General features: G+C 48.7%; 2 protein-coding genes and 1 long non-coding RNA gene across 4 annotated transcripts in view; 1 reads left to right on the top strand and 2 right to left on the bottom strand.

Moving 5' to 3' along the window:
* TGFBRAP1 (transforming growth factor beta receptor associated protein 1) overlaps positions 1-9,411 on the bottom strand; it is a 31,382-nt gene extending 21,971 nt beyond the window's left edge. The window contains exons 1-2 of the mRNA XM_018054970.1: positions 9,357-9,411; positions 1,784-2,484 (exon numbers count right to left, since the gene is read on the bottom strand). Of these exons, the coding sequence (XP_017910459.1) occupies positions 1,784-2,471 (688 nt within the window). The 5' untranslated portion in view covers positions 2,472-2,484; positions 9,357-9,411. The remainder of the gene's footprint in view (positions 1-1,783; positions 2,485-9,356) is intronic.
* LOC106502586 lies at positions 12,434-14,235 on the bottom strand. Of its 2 annotated transcripts, XR_001918770.1 has the most exons (3): positions 13,981-14,235; positions 13,199-13,249; positions 12,434-12,801 (listed from the first exon to the last, which is right to left on the bottom strand). It is a non-coding gene; the product is annotated as an uncharacterized LOC106502586 (long non-coding RNA). The 2 variants fall into 2 exon arrangements; XR_001296234.2 differs by lacking the exon at positions 13,981-14,235 and having other exon boundaries at positions 13,199-13,689.
* On the top strand, positions 14,101-27,124 carry C11H2orf49 (chromosome 11 C2orf49 homolog). The gene is made up of 4 exons (XM_013967476.2): positions 14,101-14,416; positions 16,070-16,236; positions 22,163-22,538; positions 24,322-27,124. The coding sequence occupies exons 1-4, from the start codon at positions 14,318-14,320 to the stop codon at positions 24,376-24,378; spliced, it is 699 nt and encodes a 232-aa protein (XP_013822930.1). The 5' UTR covers positions 14,101-14,317; the 3' UTR covers positions 24,379-27,124.

Below are 27,908 nucleotides of genomic sequence, written 5' to 3' on the forward strand. Positions count from 1 at the left end.
GTTGCAAAGAGTTGGACACAACTGAGTGACTGAACTGAACTGAATTAAACATAAGGTTAAAAAACATGCGCATGGGTCTCCCCTGGTGCCTCAAGTGGTAAAAAAATCCACCTGCCAATGCAAGAGACAGGGTTTCATCCCCAATCCGGGAAGATCCTACATGCCTTGGAGCAACTAAGCTCACATGGTCTAACTACCGAGACCCACACGCTCTAGAGCACGCGTTCTGCAACAGGAGAAGCCACCGCAGTGAGAAGCCCGCGAACGGCAATTAAAGAGTCGCCCCCGCTCACTGCAACTAGAGAAAAGCCCGTGCAGCAACGAAAACCCAGCACAGCCGTATAAACAAACAAGCAAAAACGAAGTAAACAAACCAAAACAAGTGGACACGCACCCACGTGAAGGTGTACGCTGCTCGTGTCCTCACACGTGGGGAAGAGAATTCGGCACAGTTTAAGCAGCTTCACAAGCTTTCTGCCACATCCAGTCCTCCCATGGGTTTGCATCTCTAAGCACCAGCTTTTCCCTAGACATTCACTCCACACTGAACGCATTCGTTCAGATACTTATTGAGCACCTACTGTATGCGGGCCACTCGACGAGATGTCCCATGCGGAACTCGCGTCCCGCCCCCCCAGGCCACCACTGAGAGTTCAGGTGTAACTCCGGTTCCATGTTCTCTCTGATACAGGGGTGCAACTAACACTGCAACTCAAGACAGTCTGCTGTTGAGGGTCTGTCAATGATAACATCCATATTCACTGACGGTTTATCAACTTTGTACTTCAAGCACTAACTGCTGCTGCTCTTCAGTCCTTAAGTCCTGTCTGACTTTTCTGACTCCTGAATCGGTGCGGGGATATATACAGACAAGCAAACAAAACACAGTTGATTTGGAAAACCTATCATCCTAATTCCCAGCTTGCAGGAAACAAAGCTCTGCCTGACACGGTATGTCATCCATGCCTACGACCATCAGCGATGCGGCCAGCTATGACTCTCAGGAGGTGACGCCTAGAACTAGAAAGGCCACAGGAAACAATGAAAGCCCTTCCAAGAAGCTAGCGACAAAACTAGATGCTTTTTGGTAGGATGGAACTGGAGTCAATAAGAGAAAATCAGGGCCATGACCTTGGAGCCTCCACTCTTCAAAATATCTAGAAATGAGCTCCCCCAACTCCTTTTTAGAATGGAGAAAAAACACAGACCAGGTGGAAAATCCTATAAGGAAGTCTTACAGATTCTTATTTTTGCACGTATCGCCTTACAGGAATTCTCTCTGGAGCCATCTTCAGGCTCTACTTTGTACTGTGCTGGGTCGTGTCCGATTCTTTGCGACCCCAAGGACTGCAGCCCACCAGGCTCCTCTGTCCATGGGATCCCCCAGGCAAGGATACTGGAGCGGGTCGCCATTCCCTTCTCCAGGATCTTCCCGATCAAACCTGCATCTCCTGGGCCTCCTGTATTCACAGGCAGGTTCTTCACCACTGAGCCACTTGGGAAGTTCCTCAGGCTCTACTTTGGCACAAAATAGGTGATGCTATGACTGGCCTATTTTTGCGCCATGAAACCCACACTCACAAAACAATCTAATGAAAACTGAGCAGACACTGGGCGTGCGGTTGTTTGCCTGTTGCCTCAGTGTTGCCAAACACAGTCCACGAGTGTCTGCTTTTCACAACCACAACCTCCCTCTCCAACCTCAGCAGGAATGCAAGGACAGAAGGTGGAGAGACTGGGCAGGGAGGCAAGGTTAGTGGAGGCGCCTGGGCGCCCTGCTCACCCAGTCCCCCAGGGCCCGCCAGAAGGAACTCCTGTCTCCCGATCCTCTTGACGATGGGCCGCCTCTCCTCGCTGCAGAACGGGAACAGGTCCTGGGCGGCGCCCGTGCTGTAGTTGAGGATGATGTACTGGGTGGTGAGGGCCAGGCACAGGAAGTGACCGTCCACGGCCACGGCCAGCGGCTGCTCCGGTGTAGACACCTCCCTGACAATCTGGACACGGTCCTCGTACACCAGGAAGACCTGGATGGTCCTGCGCTTGACCGAGATGATGCACACCTCCACGCAGAAGGGGTCCCCGCTCACCGGGTTCTCATTCAAGGCGAAGGCCGTGGCCCCCTTGATGCGGGCGCCCGAGGGCACGGGCTCCAGGCTCAGCATGTGGACCAGGCTGATGCAGCCGTCGCACAGCACCAGCAGCCGGCTGAGGGCCGACGCGGCCCGCAGCTCGCTCACCGCCTTCTTGAAACCCAGGTGTCTGTGCAGCTGCCTGGTGGCCGTGTACGTGGCTGACCCACCGGGCAAGGTCTTCTCCTCCAGCAGGAAGTGGTACACGAAGCAGTCACTGGTGCCCACGTAGAGGTTCCGGCCGCAGCACTCCACACACTCCAGCGACCCCCGGTCCCGGTCGCCCAGCAGCTGCTCCCGCTCGATGGCGGGGACCAGGGTGAAGGCCTTGGTGCTCATCATGTTGGCGGCAGCTCTGAGGGACAGGAAAGGAAAGGGAGGTTAGAGGAACGAGGGATGGACAGAACCGTTTCCAGGCGTGACAAATAAACGTCATTCCCAGTTGTAACTTCAGAGAAAGGAAATCATTTGACACTTGTGAAAAACACTGAAAGAAAGACTTCTGACTTGGCCTTCTCCCACAGGCAAGCAGAGACCCTGGCAGGAGAGCACACACATGCCTTCAACAGTCATTCAGCCGTTAAGTCAAGTCTAACTCTCTTTGAAGCCAAGGACTGCAGCATGCCAGGCTCCCCTGTCCTCCACTCTCTCTCCGAGTTTGCTCAATCTCATGTTCGTTGAGTCGGTGATGCTTTCTAACTATCTCATCCTCTGCTGCCCTCTTCTGTTGCCTTTAATCTCTCCCAGCATCAGGGTCTTTCCCAGTGAGTCGGCTCTTCACATCAGGTGGCCGAAGTATTGGCACTTCAGCAGCAGTCCTTCCAATGACTATTCAACTCTCAACAGAGCTGAGATTTATTATATACGGAATCTCCCTACATTGATCTTCAGAAACAAACCTCTGGGTAGAAGAAGAGCACGTCTACTCACCCACAGACAACACAAGACAAACACTTTGGAAAAAGAAAAAAATGATTGCCACTGATGTGCCCCCAAACCCCACCAGCCACCTGACTCGATGTCTAAGTGAACGGTGGGGCACAGCTCCATGGTGGGGTTCACTCCTGCAACTTGGATCTCACGGGAGTCAGAAGCAGGGACCACACCCCCAATTCCCTCACATTCTTCTCTCTGCTGCTGCTGCTGCTAAGTCACTTCAGTCGTGTCCGACTCTGTGTGACCCCATAGACGGCAGCCCACCAGGCTCCCCCGTCCCTGGGATTCTCCAGGCAAGAACACTGGAGTGGGTTGCCATTTCCTTCTCCAATGCAAGAAAGTGAAAAGTGAAAGTGAAGTCGCTCAGTCGTGTCCGACCCTCAGCGACCCCATGGACTGCAGCCCACCAGGCTCCTCCCTCCATGGGATTTTCCAGGCAAGAGTACTGGAGTGGGGTGCCATTGCCTTCTTCGTCTTCTCTCTGAGGCATGCACACTGTCTCAGCACTGTGTTTGGCTCCCAGAATAAATCTGTTGGCATGGAGCAGTAAAGATGTGCCTCGAATCTCCAAGGCTTGCAGGTGGCGAGTTGAGGTACTTAGCAAATTTGTGACAAGGTCAGTTAATGGATTACTCCCACTGGAAGACACACTGTCCCAAACTTGAAGCTTGGGCTTCTTACTTCTTCCTCTGGAAAGGACTCTGGTTTCACAAATTAGAAGCAGCAGAAACAAAGGCACAATTGCACTTCAGTGGGGAAAAAATCAAGTCATTTCAATCAATGGCTGCTGGAACATGTGGTTAACCTTGAAAGTGAAAAGTCAAAGTGTTAGCAGCTCAGTCATGTCTGACTCTGTGACCCAATAGACTGTAGCCTGATAGGCTGCCCTGTTCATGGAATTCTCCAGGTAAGAATACTGGGGTGGGTAGCCATTCCCTTCTCCAGGGGATCTTCCAATTAACCTCGGTTATCCCTACCTCATATCATCTCTTAATATAAAAACTAATTTGAGATGGATCAAGTTATTTTAAAAACAAAAGCTAAAACTACCAATCTTCTAGAAGAAAAGATAGGAGAACATCTTTGGGATCTTGGGGTACATAAAGATTTCTTAGGTTACAAAAAGCACTAACCTAAAGAGAAAAAGCTGGTAAACAGGATTTTATAGAAATTTAAAAGCGTGTCCACTGAAAGACACCACTAGGGAAATGAATAGGCAAGGCCCAGACTGGGAGAAAAATCTGTGATAGCCATCTCAGACAAAGGGCTCAAATTCAGAAGAGAAAACACGATGGTTAACAGCCATGGGGGAGAGATCAACCTGCAGAACCACCTGTAATTGCAAACTGTAGCTACAAGCAGACTTCATTTCACACCCATCAGAGGGACAACACCTCCCAAGTCTGATGACGCTGGGGGTTTGCAAGAATCCGGATCCATGAGCATGCCTCTGCTGCTGGTGGAGGCTTCTGGGCTGCCCAGACCACTGAGTGACGGAGGAAGCCCTTGGCAACTGGGGAGCCAGGGATTCTCCTTTTGGCCTCACTGATGTTCAGCAGGACGTGAGCAAGGAAGCTAGCAGCAGTCCTGTTTGCAACTGGGAGGAAATTGAAATGCCACAGTGGACGGATGGAGCACCACACAGCAGTGAGGGGATGCACTGAGGCCCACCCATGACTTGGTAAACCTCCCTGGAAAGGGCAGCTGTGGATGCTATATTTGGCCTGATACTTCAGGCCTTGTAAGATGCAGAAACATGGAAGTTCCAACTAATGTACTATTTAGAGTTTCAGCCCGACATAGTGAGATCATAAAGAAAAGTAAGGGAATAAATAACAGAAACCCAAGGGGGATAGGATGTGAGTGGGCAGAAGCTGATCTCAAAGGTATTAGTCATGTCTGTTTCCCTATGCTGAGTTGCTTTTATTGCCACTCTCTACATCTCATGTGAACTGTAAATGTTCTTTTCAATATGTAAAATATTAATTTAAAAATATTTATAAAAAACCCTACTCATTTCCCCAAACCAGCTTACCCTGGAAACATAATAGACACAGAGCCTTGGTTAAATAAGCTTCGTGTGCACGCATGCTCAATCGTGTCTTTGCAGCCCCAGGAACTGTAGCCTACCAGGCTCCTATGTTCATGGGATTTCCCAGGCAAGAGTAGTGCAGTGAGTTGCTCTTCCCTTCTCCAGGGGATCTTCCCAACCCAGGGATCAAACCTTCGTCAGCTGCATTGCAGGAGGGTTCCTTACCACTGAGCCACTGGGGAACTCCTTAATAAGCCTGGCAGGAGTCATACAATGCATGTTCCTTGTTTACAATCTCACTTCACGGAAACATTTACAACCCATGTGAATGATTAACTTGTCATTTCTTAGTTCATCTAAATCCAGAGCTTAGTTTATCTGAATCCATATTTACAAGGTCTGAATATTCTCATACAACTCAGGTTACTGAAAGATGGGGAATGGTCCAGCAGGGTCAGAAGCCCTGCAAGGGGCAGTGTGGGCACCTTTCAGGGCCCCAGCCTCTTACTTCCCGACCTCCACTCAGCCTCTGCTACCCTGGCCACACAAATGCCTCCACTTCTATCCACAGGCAGCTGGAGCTGCATGCTATGCTACTCCGGGCCTGGCTTCCCTCTGCGTTCTCTCTGAATTAAATCTCACCAAGGTCAGGCTGCATTAAAGGTTACCACGCAAAGTATAAATATGGAATAAAGGCAATGTTTGAAGTAGACAGATTATGTAGATGCAGAAACTGGCTAATAGACTCAAGGTCACAAGATTAAAGAAAGGGAAAGGACTTCCCTGGTGGTTCAGTGGCACAGAATCTGCCTGCCAAAGCTGGAGATACGAGTTCAATTCCTGGGCTGGGAGGATCCCACATGCTGTGGAGCAACTAAGCCCATGCGCCACAACTGCTGAGCCTGGAGCCACAGCTACTGATGTCTGCGTGCCCTAAAGCCTGTGCTCCACAAGAGAAGCCACCACCACGGGAAGCCTGCTTGGCACACTAGAGAAGAGCCCGTGCAGCAACAAAGACCCAGCATAGCCAAAGATAAAATTATACAGAAAGGAAAAAAAAAAAAAAATATATATATATATATAGAGAGAGAGAGAGACTCCTGATCCAAGATAGAAATAAATATATCCTAAAATAATGCTATGACAAAGTGCCATTGATTGAAATGGGATCCTCACCAATGTTTATTTTTTGGAGGACTCCCCTGGTGGTCCAGTGGTTAAGATCCTGAGCTGTCAGTGCAGGAGACACGGGTTTGATCCCTGGCCAGAGAACTAAGATCCCCTGAGAGGCGCAGCCAAAAATAATAGCAATTATTATTTTTCTTGAACCAAAGGACAGTCACCTCCTGTCACACAATGTGCACATGATATGAGAATAGCCTTGAGATGGGCATGGCGTCCTATGTGTCTGCAAAGAATCACTTGAGAATTACACCAACTCTTTAAAATGAAACAAGCCCTTCAGAGCCCCACACAGCTGTGTGTGCACCAGAGAGGCATCACTCTAGAGGTAAAGACCCATCGATGGGTATCACAGCCCTGTAACAGGAGGCTCCTCCTATGAATCCACTAAAGATGAATTCTTACCTGCATTTTAAAAAGGACCTTCTACCTAAAGTTGGGCTTCCCAGGTGACTCAGTGATAAAGAACCCGCCTGCCAATACAGGAGATGCGAGGTGGATCCCTGGGTTGGGAAGATCCCCTGGAGGAGGAAATGGCAACCTGCTCCAGTATTCTTCCCTGGGAAATCCCATGGACAGAGGAGCCTGGCGGGCTACAGTCCACGGGGTCACAAAAGAGTCGGACAGGACTGAGCAACTGAGCACACACGCAAGTGTATGTATACATACACAGATACACCATTTATACACACCACCTGTATACACATACATGCACATGTGTGTGTCTATATACCTATCCTATGAATCCTATAAGAGCAACAGCAACAGTTGCAAGCAATGTAGGGTATCTGAGGAGGGCAGGGTAGGTGGGCCAGGAGCAGGGGTTGGGGAGTAGGAGGGTGGTCTGGGTCTCCAGGGCATTGCCTTTGTAACATCTTCCTCAATCCTGGACTTTCAAACAGCTGTTAAGAATTATTGAGGGCCTTCTGGATGCTAGGCAATTGTCCCCTTTTACATCTTCTTTTTCCTGAATGTTATTTCCTCAACAAAGCTACCTGACCATCAAGACAAGATCCTGACCTCAGATCACCTGCAAGATCTCACAGCACACTCAGTGACTCCTCCTGCCCTTCTGCATGAGGCATTTCAGCTCACTCAGGTAGCCCCAAATTAACTTGCTACTTCTGCCTTCATTTAGTAGTACAGTGTTTTTAATAAAGAAAAACGGGTCAGGTTTGCCACAGAAGAGATGAGTTGTAAAGTACGGGCCAAATTCTTGGGCAGTCTCCAAACACCTGGCCACCACAAATGATTACTTTAATGTATTTCTAATGAGAACTGGACTCAGGCCAAGATGAAGATGCTTAACCCATTAAGGAAAATTTCCTCGAGTTTTCTTAAAGGATCACAAAATTTTAATATTAGCATGAAGGAATAAGCCATATGTTTTGTGTAAGAACAGGTTAGCTGCAAATCAGGCCTGGAAAGGTTAGCGTTTTTAAAACACTGATCTCTGTGCTTTTAAAACTTGTCTATGGATCTGCCTGAAGGAGAAAGGGGCCTCAGGCAAACCCCTGTCACTGGAGGGTTAGGCAGAGGCTGAAGCGTCCTGGGAGCCTGACGTGGAGGGCAAGCTGCCTCCAGGACCAGAGGACCGAGGCTCACTGTCGAGTGGAAAGAGAAGGGGCAGAGGACGGACCTGCAGGTGAGGGCCACTACACCTGTGCCCCCAGGTCTCTGTAAAATGCGCACAGAAAACGTGCACTCTGGAGCTCAGAGTCCAGGAGGGGTCTAGCTGCAGAGGCAAGCCCTCACCCGGTTACCAATTACTCAAAGCCGCGCCCACGCACTCGAGAGCCCAGACAGCTCTGGCCCCATGACTTCGCTTGTTTACTAACTGTAATTTATCTAGCACCTACTAAGCGCCAGGCTCTGTGCCACATGCACTCTCTTAATGCAGTGCATGTATCTTTTCTCCTATCTCCCCGGTTTTGATTGAGGAAATTGAGGCTCAGAACGTCCAGTGAATGCCCAGGGCTCCCAGTTAGAAGGGGCACGGGCAGGGTTTGAACCCACAACTCCATCCCCCCACTCCCACCACAGAGCGGCTCAGCCCCTGTAAGCGAAGAACCCGGCTTGGGAAGGTCATACACCAGAGAGGCCGCTTCAGTGACCGCGGAGGCAGCAAGGCTGGCAGAAGTGGAAGGAAAAAGGAAAGGAAGCAGCTGTCCAGCTCTTCCTTCCTATCAGACCATAAGGCTGGAGTTTCCTGCTGACCAGCAGAGAAGGGAGCCCAGAGGAGAGGCAGCGGGCTCGGTGGCCCCTCCAGCCGTGAGCTCCGGGCCGGGCTGCCGGCTCACACCGCGGTGGACCCTCCACACACGTTCTCCCCGGGTCTCCACCTGCCACCACTGTCTCCACGGCTTTCTGTCCTCCCCGGGCACTTGCTCAAGGAGGGAACCCTGATCCGACAGGTTGGGACCCCTGAACTCAAAACGGCCTATGTGCATGAAGAGCTGTGTGAAACCCCATTTCCTGCAGCCAGCTAGGGCCTGGGGCGGGGCGGGGGTGGGTGGTTTAATGGTCACCCGAAGCCTCTGGCGGGAGTGATGGCAGGTGCGAGCAACCAGAGGTGGCAGCTTCTGTCTTGAAAGCCACCTCTTAAAACACATAAGGCGGGCAGAGGAGAAGCCAACTTCCATAGCACCTGCGTCCCAGGGCGGAACGGCGGCGAGGAATCCCCGCCTCCCATCACACACCCCTGCCGGGTCTCCCAGTTCAGGCCAGACAGTCGGGCCCGAATGTGGCCCGGAATTTGCGTTCTCAAATCCCAGGAGCTCCAGGAAATGTCAACCATAGCGACGAAACGATCGCATACTCGCGTGGAGGGGCAGGGGTCGCGGGGCGTCGTCCTGCTGGGCTCCTCCCCCCAGAACAGCTCACTCAAACCCGGACGCGGTCTCTGGTCTTCCCAGCCCCGAACACGCGCACGCCGCACACCCGCCCGGTCCCCGCGCTGCGCGCCCACCCCCCGCTCGGCCGCAGTCCCCTCCTCGCCACCTGCCCGCGCGCACCTGCTCGTACCCGCCGCCCCCTAACCCCCTTCACGTCTCCGCCCCGCCGCTGGGCCCGCTCACCGGCCGCGCTCCGGCCGCTCCGGGCCCCGCGCCCCTGGGCCCTGGCCCCGGCCCCGGCCCCGGCTCCGGCTCCGGCCCGGCCCAGCCCCGCCGCTTCCCGTCACGTGGGTGGCCGGGGCGGGAGCGCCGCTCCCCGTCCGGCCTGAGCCCCGCGTCGGCTGCAGACCCCGCCCCGGGCCGGGTCGCAGGAGGAGGCGCCCCTCTGGCCTCGGATGCCCCGGATTTGGGGGGCCTGGAGCGCCTGCCTCGGGGCTCGCGGGGGCGATGGGCGGGGAGACGCGCAGATCGCTGCGGCGCACGAGCGGAGCCTGCCGAGCCCTGGGCGGGGTCGGTAACGCGGCAAGGCTGCAGCTGCCGGGGCCGCGCTTTCTCCTCCCCCGGGCCTGCTGGACACGCTCGCCGCCCTATTTCTAGCACCGCGACGGCGCTGGGCAGTGTACTTGCTGAACGAACAAGTGAATCCACCCATCCCTCCATCCTAGGAAAGGCTGGACCGCACGGCCACCTGACGTAGTTGGACCGGAGGAGTGAGTGGATGGCGGCTGATGGCCCCGGTAGGGCTGAAATGGACTGCCGGGCACGAGCCGCCCGCCGCCCGCCCCAGGCCCACAGCTAGCCGCGAGCCCCAGGGGCGGTGAATTCGCAGGGTGTCCTTACTGAGGCAGCGAGTCCTGGACTATTTACCCACTCCTTCAGGAACGCCCATCGATAGCTATCCCTTTGGGGATAGCATAGAGTCCTTGGTTAGGATGAATCCATGGGCCTCTCTTCAACATATAGTCAAACTCCAGTTCCACAGAGAAAAAGAAAATTCCCTCTAGGGCCCTCACTGCGCAATTATCAGCATGTAAAAAGCCCAATCTTCTCAATGATTTTCCTGACTTTAAGAGGCCCCCAAGACCTCAGCTTTCCTCCAGCCCCTGGAGAATAAAACAAAGATGTCGTCCCCAATCTAGACGCAGATACCAGCTACTACTCTGCAGCCTTGTTTCAAAGGGAGAAAAACAAATGACCCCGCCAAAAAGTCAAATGAAGCAAATAAAGAATTATCAGGAATTAATTTTCTGTGACCACTTACGTCCTTCCCTTCTGGCCGGCCACACACATCCCACCAGCCCCAGACAGAGTTTCAGTCCTGACCCTGTGGATCCAGCATAACTGGCCCAACCTCCAGGTGGGTAAGGGGTTTCCAGTGTACAGCTACCTGTGCTTCAAGGGCACGTGCAGGTCTGGTGGAGACAGGGAGCTGGCTCCACCTGAGTTTTCATCCATCTCATTTTGCCCAGGCCCATGGAGAATGTGTGACTGGTCATCAGCTCATCACTGGCCCACTTGGCCTAGAATCTACTCTGCTTCGTCGTTTCAGTGCTCCGCCATGGGTAGAGGTGACAGCTACTGACTGCCAGCCAGACACAGGGCTAAGGGGCTTACCGTCGTGGCCTCATTTAAGCAATATTCTCATGAAGTAGGCACTACTGATTTCTACATTGTACACAGGAATTAACAGACACAAAGTGAAAGGCTTCCCCTACATTCCACAGAGTAAGAACAGAGCAAGGATAAGAACTCAACACCACGGCAGAATTTTTTATACATAAAATTAAGCTCTGTTGGTTGAAATAGTTTAGGGAACATTTGTCTTCTGCTTTAAACAATCTAGGAGTGAAGATGTGTTAACAAAGAGGAGCAAAAGAAGATAATTCAGAAATAGTTATTTCCTTTTTGAAGAAATTTGTCATAAGATTCTTAAAATGGCACACTCCACACGTGCACGTTATTCCATCTACAAACCTTCCTGAAGTTTTTGAGAAGTCTATTTCACACGTCTGGCAGCTCTATGAAACTAATCCCTAAACATGCAAAGATCTGCACCTGGCTAATTCTATACTCCTCATGTTGTCTTGCAGAGAAGGCAATGGCACCCCACTCCAGTACTCTTGCCTGGAAAATCCCATGGACGGAGGAGCCTGGTGGGCGGCAGTCCATGGGGTTGCGAAGAGTCGGACACGACTGAGCAACTTCACTTTCACTTTTATGCATTGGAGAAGGAAATGGCAACCTACTCCAGTGTTCTTGCCTGGAGAATCCCAGGGACGGCAGCCTGGTGGGCTGCCGTCTATGGGGTCGCACAGAGTCGGACACGACTGAAGCAACTTAGCAGCAGCAGCAGCATGTTGTCTTGATTAATCATATTTAAGAATATAAAGTTTTCAAAGGAATTATCAATTAACTTCATTTCTGATATTTATTTTTGGCTGTGCTGGGTCTTCCTTGCTGCACAAAGGCTTTCTCTGGTTGCAGCAAGCAGAGGCTATTCTCTAGTTGTGGTGTGTGAGCTTCTCATTGTGGTGGCTTCTCTTGTGGAACACCAGCTCTAAGCTCATGGGCTTCAGTAATTGCAGCACATGGGCTCAGCAGTTGCATCCCACGAGCTCTGGAGTGTGCGCTTAGTAGCTGTGGAACAAAGGCTTTAGTTGCTTGCAGCGTGTGGCATCTTTCCAGACCAAGGATCAAACCCATGAACCCTGCATTGGCAGGCAGATTCCCATCCACTGTACCACCAGGGAAGTCATTTATTATCCTTATTAAATATCCCTTTGGTCCATACTAAACAAGTTATTCTATAGAGTGTGAAAAAGATGGCCTAAAACATTAATGAAGATTAAGCATTGAATAAATACAACTGAATTCTTAGTATTATACTGCTAATAAGAGAAATCAACATCCCAGGTTCTCATTATATATCTTGTTCATGGTTCATTCATTCAATAGACACTGAATATTTACTCAACGTATGCACTGTGTTGCTAGGGCCGAGGCAGGGCGTCCGGGTGGGGTGGTGGACTCTGTTCCAGAGGAGCTCATAACCAGTGAGGTGACGATGCCAAGCAGGGCAGTGTTTGTTAGTTTTCCTCAGCTTTGTTCTTGTCAACTACAGGCCCCAAATAATGTTAATGAAAACCTCATGATCTCTGAGGAAGGGGAAATTCTCATAATAAAACCTGAGCATTTTCAGTTACTATATAATACAGATAATACTGTTGTAGCAAGAATAAACTTCAGTCTCCAAACTCAAATGTGGAACAAATGGAACTTTTATTCTGTAACTGAACTTTATTTCTACTTTAAGCCCCACTTAGCTGCCAGTGACAATAATCTTATCACGGGAGGCCAGTGCTCTTCCTCAGGACTGTGTCTGGTTAGGGAATGTGTAAGGTGCCAGGACGAGGAGAAGCAGGAGATGTCTGGTCCTCACATCTCTGGTCCCGCACGAATTCAGAGGTGCTCTTGGTCCCCTCTGGGGTTTGGTTTTCAGTCTTGTGGTTTAGGTGCTGTCAAGCCTGGCTTGAAGCCTCCAATCATGGTGTCTCCCTGGCTTGCAGGTCAAATGCCTGTAGCTTCCGTGCTTCGATGGGCATAAGTCTCTTTCAGGTGGCCCTTCTGCCTGTACACATTAGAAACAGCATCTCAAAAATCGTTAGAAAGGCAAATTATCCCCCGCCCTACTTCTGCATCAGAAACTGATTAAAACACAGCAGACCACCTGTTTTCAGAGGCTCTTCTCTCTAAGGCTCTTCCTAGGATGGAGTGAGGGCAGGCATTACCAAAGACCCTGTCTCTCCTTCCCCTGGAGTGGGGAGGGTGCTGGAACTTTACCAATGCTTCCTCCTCTCTGACTCGTGATTTTATTCTTCTGCCCTGGGGATACTCCTTCTATCCTGAAACGTTTGTTTCAGAGGCACCAAGAGTTAGCTTAAAGGATTTAGTTTTAACCAGGGAAGTACTTCTAGTTTTAAACTGGAAAATACGAGGGGAAAAAAAAAAAAAAGCACAGGCCTTACCTGCCATAACACGTTTTTGCTGATGAAGAGCTTGAGACATCAGGTTAAATCCTGAAACCCACAGGGGAAAAAAGAAAAACAAGAACCGGTAGCCACATTTCCAGGTAGCTAGAGGTAACAGGAGAGGGATTTGCCCTACTTTGGCTCCATCTTCACAACAGTGTGAGGGGCGTTATTCCCATTTCACAGCTAGGGAAACTAAACAAACGTGCGGCTGTGTCCCTGGCACTTCTCGGTTGCCCTTACTTTCAGGTGAGAGTAGGTTCATTCCGAGTATTATTTCGGGAACAAATATTTGAATGTCTACTATGGGCCAGGCGCTGGGTTCCAGGGAATTAAACCCTTTGGCCTTAAATCATATTGGAGGAAGATTAGGAAACAAACACTAAAAAGGTTCAAAAAACACAACCAAGAAGCTTTCAGAACACTGCTGCTGCTGCTGCTGCTGCTAAGTCGCCTCAGTCGTGTCCGACTCTGTGCGACCCCATAGACGACAGCCCACCAGGCTCCGCCGTCCCTGGGATTCTCCAGGCAAGAACACTGGAGTGAGTTGCCATTTCCTTCTCCGATGCATGAAAATGAAAAAGGAAAGTGAGGTCGCTCAGTCGTGTCCGACTCTTCGCGACCCCACGGACTGTAGCCTACCAGGCTTTTCCGTCCATGGGATTTTCCAGGCAAGAGTACTGGAGTGGGATGCCATCGCCTTCTCCGTTCATACCACCACCCACCGTATTTACACTAACATTTACTGGCCTCCCTCGCCGTCTTCCCGCGAGGCTGACCTTGGACTCCCATTGGTTTCTGTCTCTGACGTCATAGGAGGCGCGACCAGGCGCGACCAATCGTGGCTCGTGAACTTCGCCTTTCCCTCTCTTCCTGCCAGACTGGAAACGCCAGTTTCCTCTGCAGGGAGCTCTTTCACTTCTTTATGCCCCCAGGGATAACCCCCGGTTAGAGCCCGCCGAGCACCCTAGTCTTCCCGGAGAGGCGGAGCGCGATGCGCGGCAGACACAGAGTGACTACACACCCGAGGCAGCCGCGCCTGCCGTGACGCCACTTCCGGGACGCTTGCTCGCGGGAGACTTGTGGGTAGCCGGCCGGGGTTTCCTGGCGACGACGATGGCGGGGGATGTGGGCGGTCGCAGCTGCACGGATTCGGAGCTACTGCTGCACCCGGAGCTGTTGTCGCAGGAGTTCCTTCTCCTCACCCTGGAGCAGGTGCGGCGCGCTGCTGCGGGCGGGCCTGCTTCGGGGAGGCGCTGGGACTTGAGCTCGCCCCGAGTAGTCCTCGGCGGCACCCGATACACCCGCCGCCGCCGTGCCAGCCGCCGGGTCGAGCCGTTCTCCGCCCCACGCGGATCGGCCGGGTCTCCGCACTCCCCTGTCGAGAGAGAGACGTCCTCAGAATTCTAGGGACTCCTGGGAGTTGGGAATACTCTTTTGGGATTCCGATGGTCGGAAAGGGGAGTCCAGACGACCCCCGCGGCCTGGGTGTGATCAGGGGCCTGCCAAGAGGGGCTGGGGAAGGTCGTAGAAGAACGGGAACAAGGGGTGGCGGTCCCGGGCTGCCGGCCTGGAGGGCATCGGAGAAGTCGTCCGTTCTCCACACTCACCGAGTTCAAAGACGGGGAAACTGAGTCCCAGACAGGTGGAGTGACTTCTGTGTTCACACCGCCGTTAGATGGTGCAGCCGGAGAACTCAGGGCTCCTGGCTCTCAAAGCAGCGTTTGCTCTTTTTCAGCTGTTGTGGCCTCTGATAGCGGACGAAGAATAAGACCAGGAAAAAAAGTGTTGAGTTTTGTCGTACTCTAGAGCACCGGGAACTGTGTTCAATGTTGTGCAGCAGCCTGGATGAGAGTGGGGTTTGGTCGGGGGGAATGGATCTGTGTATATGTGCGGCTGGGTCCCTTTGCTGTCCACCTGAAACTATCACAACATTGTTAATCGTCCAGTATAAAAAAAAAATTTTTTTTTTTAAGTGATGAGTTTCGTTTAAAGTGGTGGAGAATTGCTGAAAACTTTGGGGGGGTTCAAGTGGCATGTTTTGTTGTTTTCCTTTTGTTTTTCCCCTCAGTACTCTTTCTCTGGTTTCCTCAAACCCGGCTCCCTCACCCCCACCCCCCACCCCCCACCCCCCATCCCCGTAGAATTTTTTACAGATATCAATTACCTTTTTTCCCTGTGGTTATGAAACTTTTTAGGTCCCTCACAATCAGCGCAGGGTGTGTGAAAACACAGACTGCAGGGTTCAATGCACAGAGTTTCTGGTTCAGTAATTTTGAAGTGTGGCCTGTGAAGTGCCATTTTTGACAAGTTCTTGCAGCTGGTCCAGAGATCACAGTTTGAGAATCGCTTTGAGGTCTAGGTGGTGAGCTCAGGTTTAATATAGTTTCCCAAGGAGGGACACTTGGGGAAGATCATAGCGGGTGAGACCTCCAGCCTGCCCATCTGCTCATGACAGTAACCTTTAGATACCTTTCTGACAGGATGGAGTAGCGGTTATCATTGTTTGCTTTCTTTTGTCTGGTCTCTCCAGACAGTTCCCAGTTTTCAGTTGCATTCATAGGTTAAGATGCTGCTACTGGAGATGGCCTTTATGCCTCCTGTGTAGGTTGAGCAGCGTGGACTGCTGTCCTTGTCACACTGAGGACACATGATCATGGTCTTTAAGATGAAGCTGGACAGAAAACTGGAAGAGCTTAGCCTTTCTAGAATACTGCTTCTTGCAGCATCATATAGGATGTTAGGCATGTGTCCAAACATGAAAGTGGTTTTATACTTGTTATCTAAGCACTCATGTCTTACCCTGTTAGATAGGTACTTAAAATGAAGGCTGTTGTTTTGAAATTACTTTTGCTTCCTTTTCCGCAGAAGAACATAACTGTTGAAAATGACATGAGAGTGAACAAAGACAGTCTGACCGACCTTTATGTTCAGCATGCAATACCGCTGCCTCAGAGAGATCTGCCAAAGAGTAGGTGGGGGAAGATGATGGAAAAGAAGAGAGAACAACATGAGATAAAAAGTGAGGCAAAAAGGTACTTTTCTCTGGTTCTGGTTATTGTCTTATATGACTGAACAATCTTGCTTGGTTAAAAAATACTCAGCTACTGTTTATTGAGCATCAGGCATTGTGCTGTAGTGTAAATAAAACTGACCGAATTCCTTGTTCCAATTTGAATTGGGAGAAACACAGTAAAAATGTTAAGTCAAATACAGGGCATGCTGCACTGTGGTAAATGCGAAGGAGAAAAGTGACATGGGAAGAGGGATGACAGCTGTGGGTGAAGTGCCCAGGGACAGCCTCACTGAGAAGTGACATTTCCGTGGAGAGACCTGTGGAAAGCAGAGGGTGAGCCAGGTTCGGGGCCGAACACGAGCGCCAGGCCAGGGGTGTGTCCGCACGATGGCCAGGAGCAGCCTGGAGGCAGGCGGGGCCGAGCAGGAAAGGTGGCTCAGAGGGTGAGCACGGGAAGACGTGGGCTGCCCTGAGATGAGCAGTCACCGCAGGATTTTGAGCAGAGAGATAATACCGTCTGATGCACATTTTAAGAGGTTTACTCTGGCTACTATACTGAGTCGTGGTTTAAGGTTGGGGGAGGGTGACGGAACCAGGCCGGGTGGTGTTCTGTAATCCTGGCAGTAGACAGTGGTGATTCTGGGGGAGATACTGGACTTGGTAAGAAGCATTTGGGCTCTGGTTGTGTTTTGGAGGCAGAGCCAACAAGATTTATTAAAGTAGGAGAAAAAAGTGGAGTCAGATAAGGCCGTGAGGTCTGTGAATAAAATAGAAATAAAGAGATGGTTGTATCACTTCCATAAACCCCAGAAAATTTTAAATTCCAGAAAAATGTTCGTAAAACCACAAGCAGATTAATTTCCTTTTATACCTTTAATTAATCGGCATAGTTAGGATGAAGTATCTTAAGATCTCTAAGTGGCCTAATAAGTCATTTTCCTGTGTCTATTTCATCACACGTGGGTGCTGTTGATTAATCGCTGAATATGTTTCTTAGAGCATCGCTGTCCTAGGCAGTACACTACAGACAGTGGGAGAGGATGGAATGAGAGGGCTGCATAAGGAGCACCTTCGCTCTGAGTTAGTGGTTTTAATCTCTAGTGACGAAGAAAGATTCCTGACTGATGGGTGATTATTTCCCACTTCTGAGAACAGCAGAAGAACATAACACCTGTGTCATCTGTGTATAATCTTTTGGCAAACAGATGTGTGTACAGTCTCAGTGTTGATCAGAACACAGTCAGCTCAGGATGAGCATGTTTCTTATAAGCTCCTGAGATGGTGCTGATGCTGCTGGTCCTTAGTAGGACTCTCAGTAGCAAAGCTGAGGTGTTTTTCCTAGTACCTGGTTGTTCAAGCTCTTTGAACATGTCTAACTGAAACTGCCCCCCCCCCCCCCCCCGCCCCGGCCAAGACATTTGTTTCACTTGAGGTCTAAATGAATGCTTTTATTATTTATACTTAGAATTAAGAGTGGAAATTAGGTTTCCAGAAACTGAATGTGAAGACTTGCCAGTTATAAACTTAAAATTATATACATGTTACAGTTAGTTTAGAAAAGGCCTGGACTTGAAGGACTTTCAATGAGTGGGGTCAGATGTCCTGTCAATTCCCTGTTTGTAAGTTGCCAGTATGGTGGTTTAGTGTAGATGTATAGTTTGTTAGCTTTTCTAAATAACCAGTGATACATGGGCAGGATAACTCTGTCAACAGGATGATAACTTTTAAAAGTTAAAGTTTTTTGTTGTTGTTCAGTCAATGAGTTATGTCCAAGTCTCTGTCCACCAAGCTTCCCTGTCGTTCACCATCTCCCTGAGTTTGCTCACTCATGTCCGTTGAGTCAGTGATATCATCCAACCATCTCATCCTCTGTTGTCCCCTTCTCCTGCCCCCAATCTTTCCCAGCATCAGAGTCTTTTCCAATGAGTCAGTTCTTTACATGAGGTGGCTAAAGTATTGAAGCTTCAGCTTTAGCATCAGTCCTTCCAGTGAATATTCCGGGTTGATTTCCTTTATGATTGACTGGTTTAATCTCCTTGCTGTCCAAGGGACTCTCAAGAGTTCTCCAGCATCACAGTTTGAAAGCATCAGTTCTTCAGCACTTAGCCTTATGGTCCACTTCTCACACTGGTACATGACTACTGGAAAAACCAAAGCTTTGACTATAGGGACCTTTGTTGGCAAAGTGATGTCTCTGCTTTTTAATATGCTGCCTAGCTTTGTTATAACTTTTCTTCCAAGGAGCAAGAGTCTTTCAATTTCATGGCTGCAGTTACCATCCATAGTAATTTTAGAGCCCAAGAAAATAGTCTATCACTGTTTCCATTGTTTCCCTATCTCTTTGCTATGAAGTGATGGGACTGGATGCCATGATCTTAGTTTTGTGAATGTTGAGTTTTAAGCTTGTTCACGCTCTTCTTTCACTTTCATCAAGAGGCTCTTTAGCTCTTCTTCACTTCTGCCATTAGAGTGATTCAGTTCAGTTCAGTTCAGTCGCTCAGTTGTGTCCGACTCTTTGCGACCCCATGAATCGCAGCACGCCAGGCCTCCCTGTCCATCACCAACTCCCGGAGTTCACTCAGACTCATGTCCGTCGAGTCTGTGATGCCATCCAGCCATCTCATCCTCTGTTGTCCCCTTCTCCTCCTGCCCCCAGTCCCTCCCAGCATCAGAGTCTTTTCCAATGAGTCAACTCTTTGCATGAGGTGGCCAAAGTACTGGAGTTTCAGCTTTAGCATCATTCCTTCCAAAGAAATCCCAGGGCTGATCTCCTTCAGAATGGACTGGTTGGATCTCCTTGCAGTCCAAGGGACTCTCAAGAGTCTTCTCCAACACCACAGTTCAAAAGCATCAATTCTTCGGTGCTCAGCCTTCTTCACAGTCCAACTCTCACATCCATACGTGACCACAGGAAAAACCATAGCCTTGACTAGACGGACCTTAGTCAGCAAAGTAATGTCTCTACTTTTGAATATGCTATCTAGGTTAGTCATAACTTTTCTTCCAAGGAGTAAGCATTTTTTAATTTCATGGCTGCAGTCACCATCTGCAGTGATTTTGGAGCCCCCAAAAATAAAGTCTGATGCTGTTTCCGCTGTTTCCCCTTCTATTTCCCATGAAGTGATGGGACCGGATGCCATTATCTTCGTTTTCTGAATGTTGAGCTTTAAGCCAACTTTTTCACTCTCCTCTTTCACTTTCATCAAGAGGCTTTTTAGCTCCTCTTCACTTTCCCATAAGGGTGGTGTCATCTGCATATCTGAGGTTATTGATATTTCTCCTGGCAATCTTGATTCCAGCTTGTGTTTCTTCCAGTCCAGCGTTTCTCATCATGTACTCTGCATAGAAGTTAAATAAGCAGGGTGACAATATACAGCCTTGACATACTCCTTTTCCTGTTTGGAACCAGTCTGTTGTTCCATGTCCAGTTCTAACAGTTGCTTCCTGATCTGCATACAGATTTCTCAAGAGGCAGGTTAGCTGGTCTGGTATTTCCATCTCTTTCAGAGTTTTCCACACTTTATTGTGATCCACACAGTCAAAGGCTTTGGCATAGTCAATAAAGCAGAAATAAATGTTTTTCTGGAACTCTCTTGCTTTTTCCATGATCCAGTGGATATTGGCAACTTGATCTTTGGTTCCTCTGCCTTTTCTAAAACCAGCTTGAACATCTGGAAGTTCACGGTTCACGTATTGCTGAAGCCTGGCTTGGAGAATTTTGAGCATTACTTTACTAGCATGTGAGGTGAGTCCAATTGTGCAGTAGTTTGAACATTCTTTAGCATTGCCTTTCTTTGGGATTGGATGAAAACTGACCTTTTCCAGTCCTGTGGCCACTGCTGAGTTTTCCAAATTTGCTGGCATATTGAGTGCAGCACTTTCACAGCATCATCTTTCAGGATTTGAAACAGCTCAACTGGAATTCTATCACCTCCACTAGCTTTGTTCGTAGTGATGCTTTCTAAGGCCCACTTGATTTCACATTCCAAGATGTCTGGCTCTAGATTAGTGATCACATCATCATGATTATCTGGGTCGTGAAAATCTTTTTTGTACAGTTCTTCCGTGTATTCTTGCCACCTCTTCTTAATATCTTCTGCTTCTGTTAGGTCCATACCATTTCTGTCCTTTATCGAGCCCATCTTTGCATGAAATGTTCCCTTGGTATCTCTAATTTTCTTGAAGAGATCTCTAGTCTTTCCTATTCTGTTGTTTTCCTCTATTTCTTTGCATTGATCGCTGGAGAAGGCTTTCTTATCTCGCTGTTCTTTGGAACTCTTCATTCAGATGCTTATATCTTTCCTTTTCTCCTTTGCTTTTCGCCTCTCTTCTTTTCACAGCTATTTGTAAGGCCTCCCCAGACAGCCATTTTGCTTTTTTGCATTTCTTTTCCATGGGGATGGTCTTGATCCCTGTCTCTCGTATAATGTCACGAACCTTATTCCATAGTTCATCAGGCACTCTGTCTATCAGATCTAGGCCCTTAAGTCTGTTTCTCACTTCCACTGTATAATCATAAGGGATTTGATTTAGGTCATACCTGAATGGTCTAGTGGTTTTCCCTACTTTCTTCAATTTGAGTTTGAATTTGGTAATAAGGAGTTCATGATCTGAGCCACAGTCAGCTCCTGGTCTTGTTTTTGTTGACTGTATAGAGCTTCTCCATCTTTGGCTGCAAAGAATATAATCAGTCTGATTTTGGTGTTGACCGTCTGGTGATGTCCATGTGTAGAGTCTTCTCTTGTGTTGTTGGAAGGGGGTGTTTGCTATGACCAGTGCATTTTCTTGGCAAAACTCTATTAGCCTTTGCCCTGCTTCATTCTGCATTCCAAGGCCAAATTTGCCTGTTACTCAAGGTGTTTCTTGACTTCCTACTTTTGCATTTCCAGTCCCCTATAATGAAAAGGACATCTCATTTGGGTGTTAGTTCTAAAAGGTCTTGTAGGTCTTCATTAGAGTGGTATCATCTGTGTATCTGAGGTTGTTGATGTTTCTCCTGACAATCTTGATTCCAGCTTGTGAGTCATCCAGCCTGGCATTTCGCGTGTTGTACTCTGCATATATGTTAAATAAGCAGGGTGACAATATACAGGCTTGATGTACTCCGTTTGCAATTTTGAACCAGTTCATTATGTCTGGTTCTAACTGTTGCTTCTTGTCTTTTATACAGGTTTCTTAGGAGACAGGTAAGGTGGTGTGGTATTTCGATCTTTTGAAGAGTTCTCCACAGTTTGTTGTGATCCACACAGTCAAAGACTTTAGCTTAGTCAATGAAGCAGAAGTAGAGGTTTTTTGGAAATCCCTTGCTTTTACTATGATCCAGTGAATGTTGGCAATTTGATCTCTGGTTCCACTGCGTTTTCTAAATCCAAGTTGTACATCTGGATGTTCTTAGTTCCTGTACTGTTGAAACCTGTCTTGAAGGATTTTGAGCACTACCTTGCTAGCATGTGAAATGAGTGCAATTGTGCAGTCGTTTGAACATTCTTTGCCTTTTTTTGGGATTGGAATGAAAACTGGCCTTTTCCAGTCTTGTGGCCACTGCTGAGTTTTCCAAATTTGCTGGCATATTGAGTGCAGCACTTTCGAAGCCTTATCTTTTACGATTTGACCCAGCTCAACTGAAATTCCATCACCTCCACTAGCTTTGTTCGTATAATGCTTCATAAGGCCCACTTGAAGTTTTAGGGTTGGTTGGTGGATTGATGCTCTAAAAATAACTTTATCTTCTGTATACATGAAAGATAACTAAATTTTTGTTGATAAATTTTGTAAAGTTCAAAGCAGCAGAAAGTTATTTCATTTAGGGTAAACATAGAAAACTTCATTTCCAGTAGTCCTATTTAGGTTAGGCAAATCTTTTTTGATCATTTTAGCTTTGAGTTCCAGGGAACTGATTTGCCATTCAGAGAGTACTTTTCATGAATACATCTCTGTGATTTCAGGAGTAGCCCTGCAGATGGGTTGCGGAAAAGACCCCTCATTGTGTTTGACGGCAGTTCAACAAGTACAAGCATAAAAGTGAAGAAGACAGAGAACGGGGATAATGACCGGCTCAGGCCCCCGCCCCAGGCGAGCGCTACCAGTAATGCCTTTAGAAAATTGTCAAATTCCTCTTCAAGTGTTTCACCCCTAGTTTTGTCTTCCAATTTGCCTACGAACAGTAAAATGGGACACGCTAATAATGACACTAAACAGAACCATGACTTAACGCATAGGAAAAGTCCTTTGGGGCCTGTGAAGTCGCCGCCTTTGTCGCCTGTGGGAGCCACTCCCGTGAAGTTAAAGCGAGCTGCTCCCAAGGAGGAGGCGGAGGCCACGGTGAGTGCTGCCTCGTGGTCTCTGCGCCAGCTGCATGCCTGAGGTCCGCTGTGCAGAGATGTCTCGTTTGTACGACTCATTCCCTGTGTGTGGCCCTGGGATCCATGATAAGCTAATGTCTTTTAAAGTGCACTCAGTTTATTTCTGCTTAAAACATGTAAAGGGAGTGCCTCTTGGGCACTTTTCCTAGATTGTCCTCTTGGAACTAAAGGAGAGAAGCAGTCCTGTGTTAGCAAGACTCAGAATGTTAACTCGGTTGGGCAGGGTTACGCATTTATTAAGCGGCATTGTAGATATTGGCCTTGAGTCGGTCTGTTTTGCACTTACCTTAAAATCACACCAGAATCTTTAGAGTTTACCAGTGGCCTCCCCCTGCCCCTCACATGCACCTGTCTTTAGGAAGATGGAGGTGATTTGGGAGACTGCTCTGTTAGGCTCCATTAGACTTAGCATCTGAATGCTTGCATTTCAAATGGCAGATCTGTATAGTTGCCAGAATATACTGAGTTTAATTTTGAGATTTTACATATATATATGTGCAGTCTTATAGCTTTTACTCCTTGTCTTAGTTCATTCAGGCCGATATTAACAACAGACACCGCTGACTGGGTGGCTCTGACAGTAAACGTTCATTTTCTGCAGTCCTGGAGACGGGCCCACAGTCAAGGCAGACTCAGCGTCTGCTCAGGCCCACTTCCTGGTTCAAAGTCGGCCGCTGTCTCTGCGTCCTCTCCTGGCAGAAGGGGCAGGATGCTCTCTGGGGTCTGTTTTAAGGGGGCAGGCACTCATCCCTTTCATGACATAACTGCCTCCCAGAGGCCCCCCTCCAGCACCGCCACCTTGGGGGTCAGGATTCAACACAGGGAGTTTGAGGGACAAAGGTATTCAGTCCACAGCATTCCTGTATATTCTTCAGCTTTGTTATCATCTTCATGTTCTGTGTCAAAGAGATCAAGACTGACTATTTGAGACATAAGTAGCAGACCCCAGAGAGAGCTGCAGTGACCTGACCAGCCCAGAGTTCTCATTTCAGTTCATTGTTCAGGCCCCTTTCAGCCACCCCCTGCAGTGGGTACAGTAGCTGTTCCCATTTCACAGATGAGGAGGAAACCGCCTCAATAGTTTAAACAAACTAGTCTAGGGCTCCAGCCTGTAGTTGAGTTCAGATGTGCTTGGCCCCAGCACACACACTTCTGGTGACGCCACACTGCTTTTGTCCTCAGTCACTGCTGGGGGCACGGGGGAGAGCAGAGCCGGAACTGTGAGGGAGGCCCTTGAATATTATGGTCAGTGAGCCAGTGAGCACTGAGGATATTTTTTCCCCCAAACTCTTGGAAAGCATTTTTCTACTCAGAAAACTTTCATTCTTTCAGAGGTGTGACTTTTCTTTCAAATCTTGAACTCAGATCATAGACTGTGAGGTTGGGGTGCAATGGGCCCTGCAGGGAGGAAGCAGGTCTGGAGTGGCTGTCGTTCTCAGCTCTGAGGCGGCTTCCAAAAAACCCCACTGGGGTCAGGGTCGCATTCCAGCACCTCCTGAGGGTGCTGGTTGAGTTGGCTCTGGGGTGACCTCCAGGCCTGGGCATGTTGTCTGTGCCCTGGGCAGCTGTACACACAGGACTCGGGGCTGGCCTTTTTTCCTGCTGCCTCCAGTTCCTCCACCAGGCGGCAGCAGTGCGCCACCATTCCTGTATCCGGGGTCAGTCTGGGTGTAAAATATGCCTCTGGGGTGTCCTTCGGCATTTCTGCAAGTGTGCACTGACTTCTGCTCCTGTGTTTTCAGATTAACCTGAAACCCCCAGAAGCCAAGAGGAAGATACAGCATGTGACATGGCCGTGAAGTTAAGTTTCCAAAAATGTAAATATAACTGTAACTGTAGTTTTTCAAGCAAGTTCACATATATTGACAGTATTTACAGAGATCTTGATTATTGTGGAATTTTCTTAAGAGGTTTAAATTAGGTTCAAAAAAATAAAAGTCCTTTTCTTTCCCTTTCTCCCTCCTTTCCTTCCTGTGGTGGGGAAAATCTTGCCTTTCATGCTCTGGTTAGGAAGGAATTTCTTTTTAAACAAGTGATGTAGTAAAGTCATTTATATTGGCCCTAGTCACATAATTAGCTACAAGTCTGGTATAAAACATTTGAATTTTAAGAATTATGCTCATTTGTCTGTTTTGGTCTTTGGGGAAATTTGAGGAGTTTTTTTAACTCAAATACGTTAGAAATTCATGATTTTTCTGTCTTTTCCCAAGCAAAAGACTGTAGCAGTTCATCACAGTATTTTAGTGAGTACTGCCAGACCCCTCTGCAGGGCTCCCCATGGGGAGCACGTTTGCAGTGCTGCCGGTCACCTGCTCAGAATGTTCAGGGGACACTGCGGTCCTTGACGCCCATGTTGCCTCTCTTCATAGAAATCAAAAGGGAGCCCAGTGCTGGGCCCTGCTCCTCCTTCCCTTCAGTTGTGAGTTGAGTTTTGGAGAGTAGACTGCCCAGCCCTTGGATGCTCCTGCCGCGTAGTCATGGCAGCTCTGACCTCCCTCTCAGCCAGGAATCACTCCCTCCTGGGAGCATTGTCCTTTCCAAGTGAAGCTGACTGTAAGCTCCTGAGGGGAGTGATCCTGCTGGAGGTGGTGTCTGACGGCAGGAGACTCGGGGGATAGGAGGAGGGAGTAGAAGGCCAGAGCCTGGGGGTCCAGGACGCCTGGGAGACGTACAGTTGGCAGGAGAGGGGCCGCTGAGTCTGAGGGTCACTCAGAGCAGCGTGGGGGCAGTCGGGCTGCCGCTGAGGCACCAGAGGTTTCGTGGTGTGTGAAGTGGCGTCACTCCGGTCCGCTAACAGAAGTCAGCGGGGAGACACGCAAGCCTCGTGCTCATGAGTTCCCAGGTCCGCATTCTGCCGTGTTTCTGACCAAGGTCAAGGGCACTTCACATTCTTCCCTCGTACGAGTGACCCTCAGATTGGAGTTTTCCTTCCTAGAGCAGTTCATCCCTTTGTTGATTTGTTAAAACAAGCATTTTAGCTCTTGAATTGCCTTACAAAACATTGATTCAGCCTTGAAGATAGGTACGATACCCAAACTTTAACCCTACATTTTTTAGCCTTTCTGCCTTTATCCAAAGTATAAATCCGTACACATAAGACAAAGCTGATAGACACTAGTGCTGTGTCAGTTGTTAATGTTACCGTAAATTGTTAAACGTGCTTTGTTATCTGCAGGGCTGACATCTGGGTATGTTACAGGACAACCATAATCCTATACATGCTGTGTGTTAAGGGAGATTTTGAAAGTGCAGGTTTTGGGTAGAATGGCAGATTATATTTTATGTTCTGCTGTCTCCTCTCCCATTTGCATCTCTCTCCTAGTTAAGAGAGTTAGCCGTTTGACAGTTTTACGTCAGTGGAAACTTGTTTTTACTCAATAAAAATAATTTTTAATTTGTATATTTAACTTACAGAGTAGGTTGGTAATAACAGCTGAACTGTGTAACATTGTTGCTTCAAATTGAAGTTTATATTATGAACATTCAGCATCAGTGCTCATACAGCAGCATATTATTGAGCCGTTTTGAGTTTGAAGAGTGGAGAAGCCTCGGCCAAGTACTGCGGGTCACATTCCCCACATCCGAGCAGAGTGGACACAGCTCCATGGGCGATGACAGCAGACCCAGGGGTCGCTTTCTGGGCTTGTCTCCAGGCCTTGACCTGAGCAGCACTCATGCGGATGACCCCTTGCTCCTTGACATGGGCCCATCTGGTGGCTTGGATGAAGTGAGTGGAGGGTGGGTGGTCAAGTCAGGTGGCTCCTGGCGCAGGCACATGTCTACTGCAGGCACGTGGGCTCCCATGCCTCTCCCTCTTTGCTCCCTGTTTTCCTTTTTCTTATTCTCCTCCCCCATAGTTCTACTTTCCCTGCTCCTCCTCCTTCACCCTGCAGATCCTGAACTCCAGGCTCACGTTTATTTGCAAGTCGGATTGCTTGGCCCACTGATCACTGGGGCCAGAGCTAGGTGAGCCCCGTCCTCCTTGCGGACCACAGACGCTGGTGCAGGGGTCTGAGAGGGTCTGTCGCCCAGTGGCCGAGGAGGCGGGCAGTTCACCAGAATCGCTTCGGGCAGCGACCAGGCACTTTGCAAATACCACTACGAGGCCGTCATATCTCTGCTAGTATTAAAATTCTTCAGAATTGTAATTATTATTTGAAATAGCTTTTTGGTTGACTTAAGTTTTGAAAGATGATTCTAAAACAGATCTAGAGACTCATTCGATAGCAATGACCTTCTGAAAACTTACGTTAAGTGGGACTGCCCGTAGGTGAAATCATAGGCCAGACGTCCTTCCCCTGTCGATTGCTGTGGAGCTTGTCATCCTTAGAGGCTCCAGAATGGCCGTGGTGTTTTAAGTGTGCTCTTTTATTAAATGCTTGTTTTGTAATTCGGTACGGAGAGTTTACAGAGAGTTTAACCTTGTAATGTACATTTTTGTATGTCAGCAGTCTTTTAAGTAGCCTTATCCTTATTTAAATAAAAGGAGTAAAATTACTGAGTAGGTCTGTCATTCATAACAAAAATAAAACGTGAAAACACGTAGTGATCTTTTTTTGACTATATAGAAACTTGTTTATTCCTTATAGTAAGCCTTCTGTACCTGGATCGACGTCTCAGTAGTCTAGCCGCATCTTGGGCCCGCGTGAGGGGCTGAGTGGGGGTCCTTGGGCTGCCCGCTGGTAGCCCCTGTGCTTCCAGGGATGGCCACCAGCCCCCATGTGTCCTCGGTCAGCTCTCCTGGCAAACGTGGACTGACCAGAGGTTCAGCTGAGGGGTGATATTGTTTCTGGAGTAATCTTGAAAAAGTTACCTCTTTTTACTGATGTTTTACTGTTGGAAATTAAAGCTCTAAATTAACTAATGAATTTGGAAAAGCCTCAGGTGACTTTCTACCTTGAACTTAAACATAGATCTTTTTTTTTTTTTTGTCTGGACAGAAGAGACTAAAAAACGTCTCATTTCCATTTAGATCAGTTTTACCAAAGTGCCTTTTGCTGACTGATGTTCTCTGTGCTGTCTGTACTGAACTTGGTTGTCTTCCTTGTTGTGGCAGAAAAGATAAAGATGTGAGTTAAGTTCCTGCCCAGTGGATGGTAGATAATCGCAATGATAGGAGGAAACTCAGACTCTGCAGTGCAACAGTGAGGGATGGGGGTGGTGAGGAGCATTAGGGAAGGTCCCCCAGGAAGAGATAGTGCTTTAAGGGGAGGCAGCTTGGAAAGCTTTCAGAAGAGTCCTGTTTGTCGTGGGGTTCAAAGGACTGTGTGGTCATTGCTGCTCTGCCCATAAAAGGCAGAGTCTGTGTCCCACTGCTGGGTGTGGAACC

This window comes from Capra hircus, chromosome 11 (assembly GCF_001704415.2).
Source record: "Capra hircus breed San Clemente chromosome 11, ASM170441v1, whole genome shotgun sequence".
In the NCBI taxonomy this organism is placed as follows: Eukaryota; Metazoa; Chordata; class Mammalia; order Artiodactyla; family Bovidae; genus Capra; species Capra hircus.

Coding starts and splice junctions, on each gene's coding strand:
- C11H2orf49 (XM_013967476.2), top strand. CDS start 14,318: ATGGCGGGGGATGTGGGCGGTCGCAGCTGCACGGATTCGGAGCTACTG. Junction 16,237..22,162: donor ATAAAAAGTGAGGCAAAAAG/GTACTTTTCTCT, acceptor CTGTGATTTCAG/GAGTAGCCCTGCAGATGGGT. Junction 22,539..24,321: donor AGGAGGAGGCGGAGGCCACG/GTGAGTGCTGCC, acceptor CTGTGTTTTCAG/ATTAACCTGAAACCCCCAGA.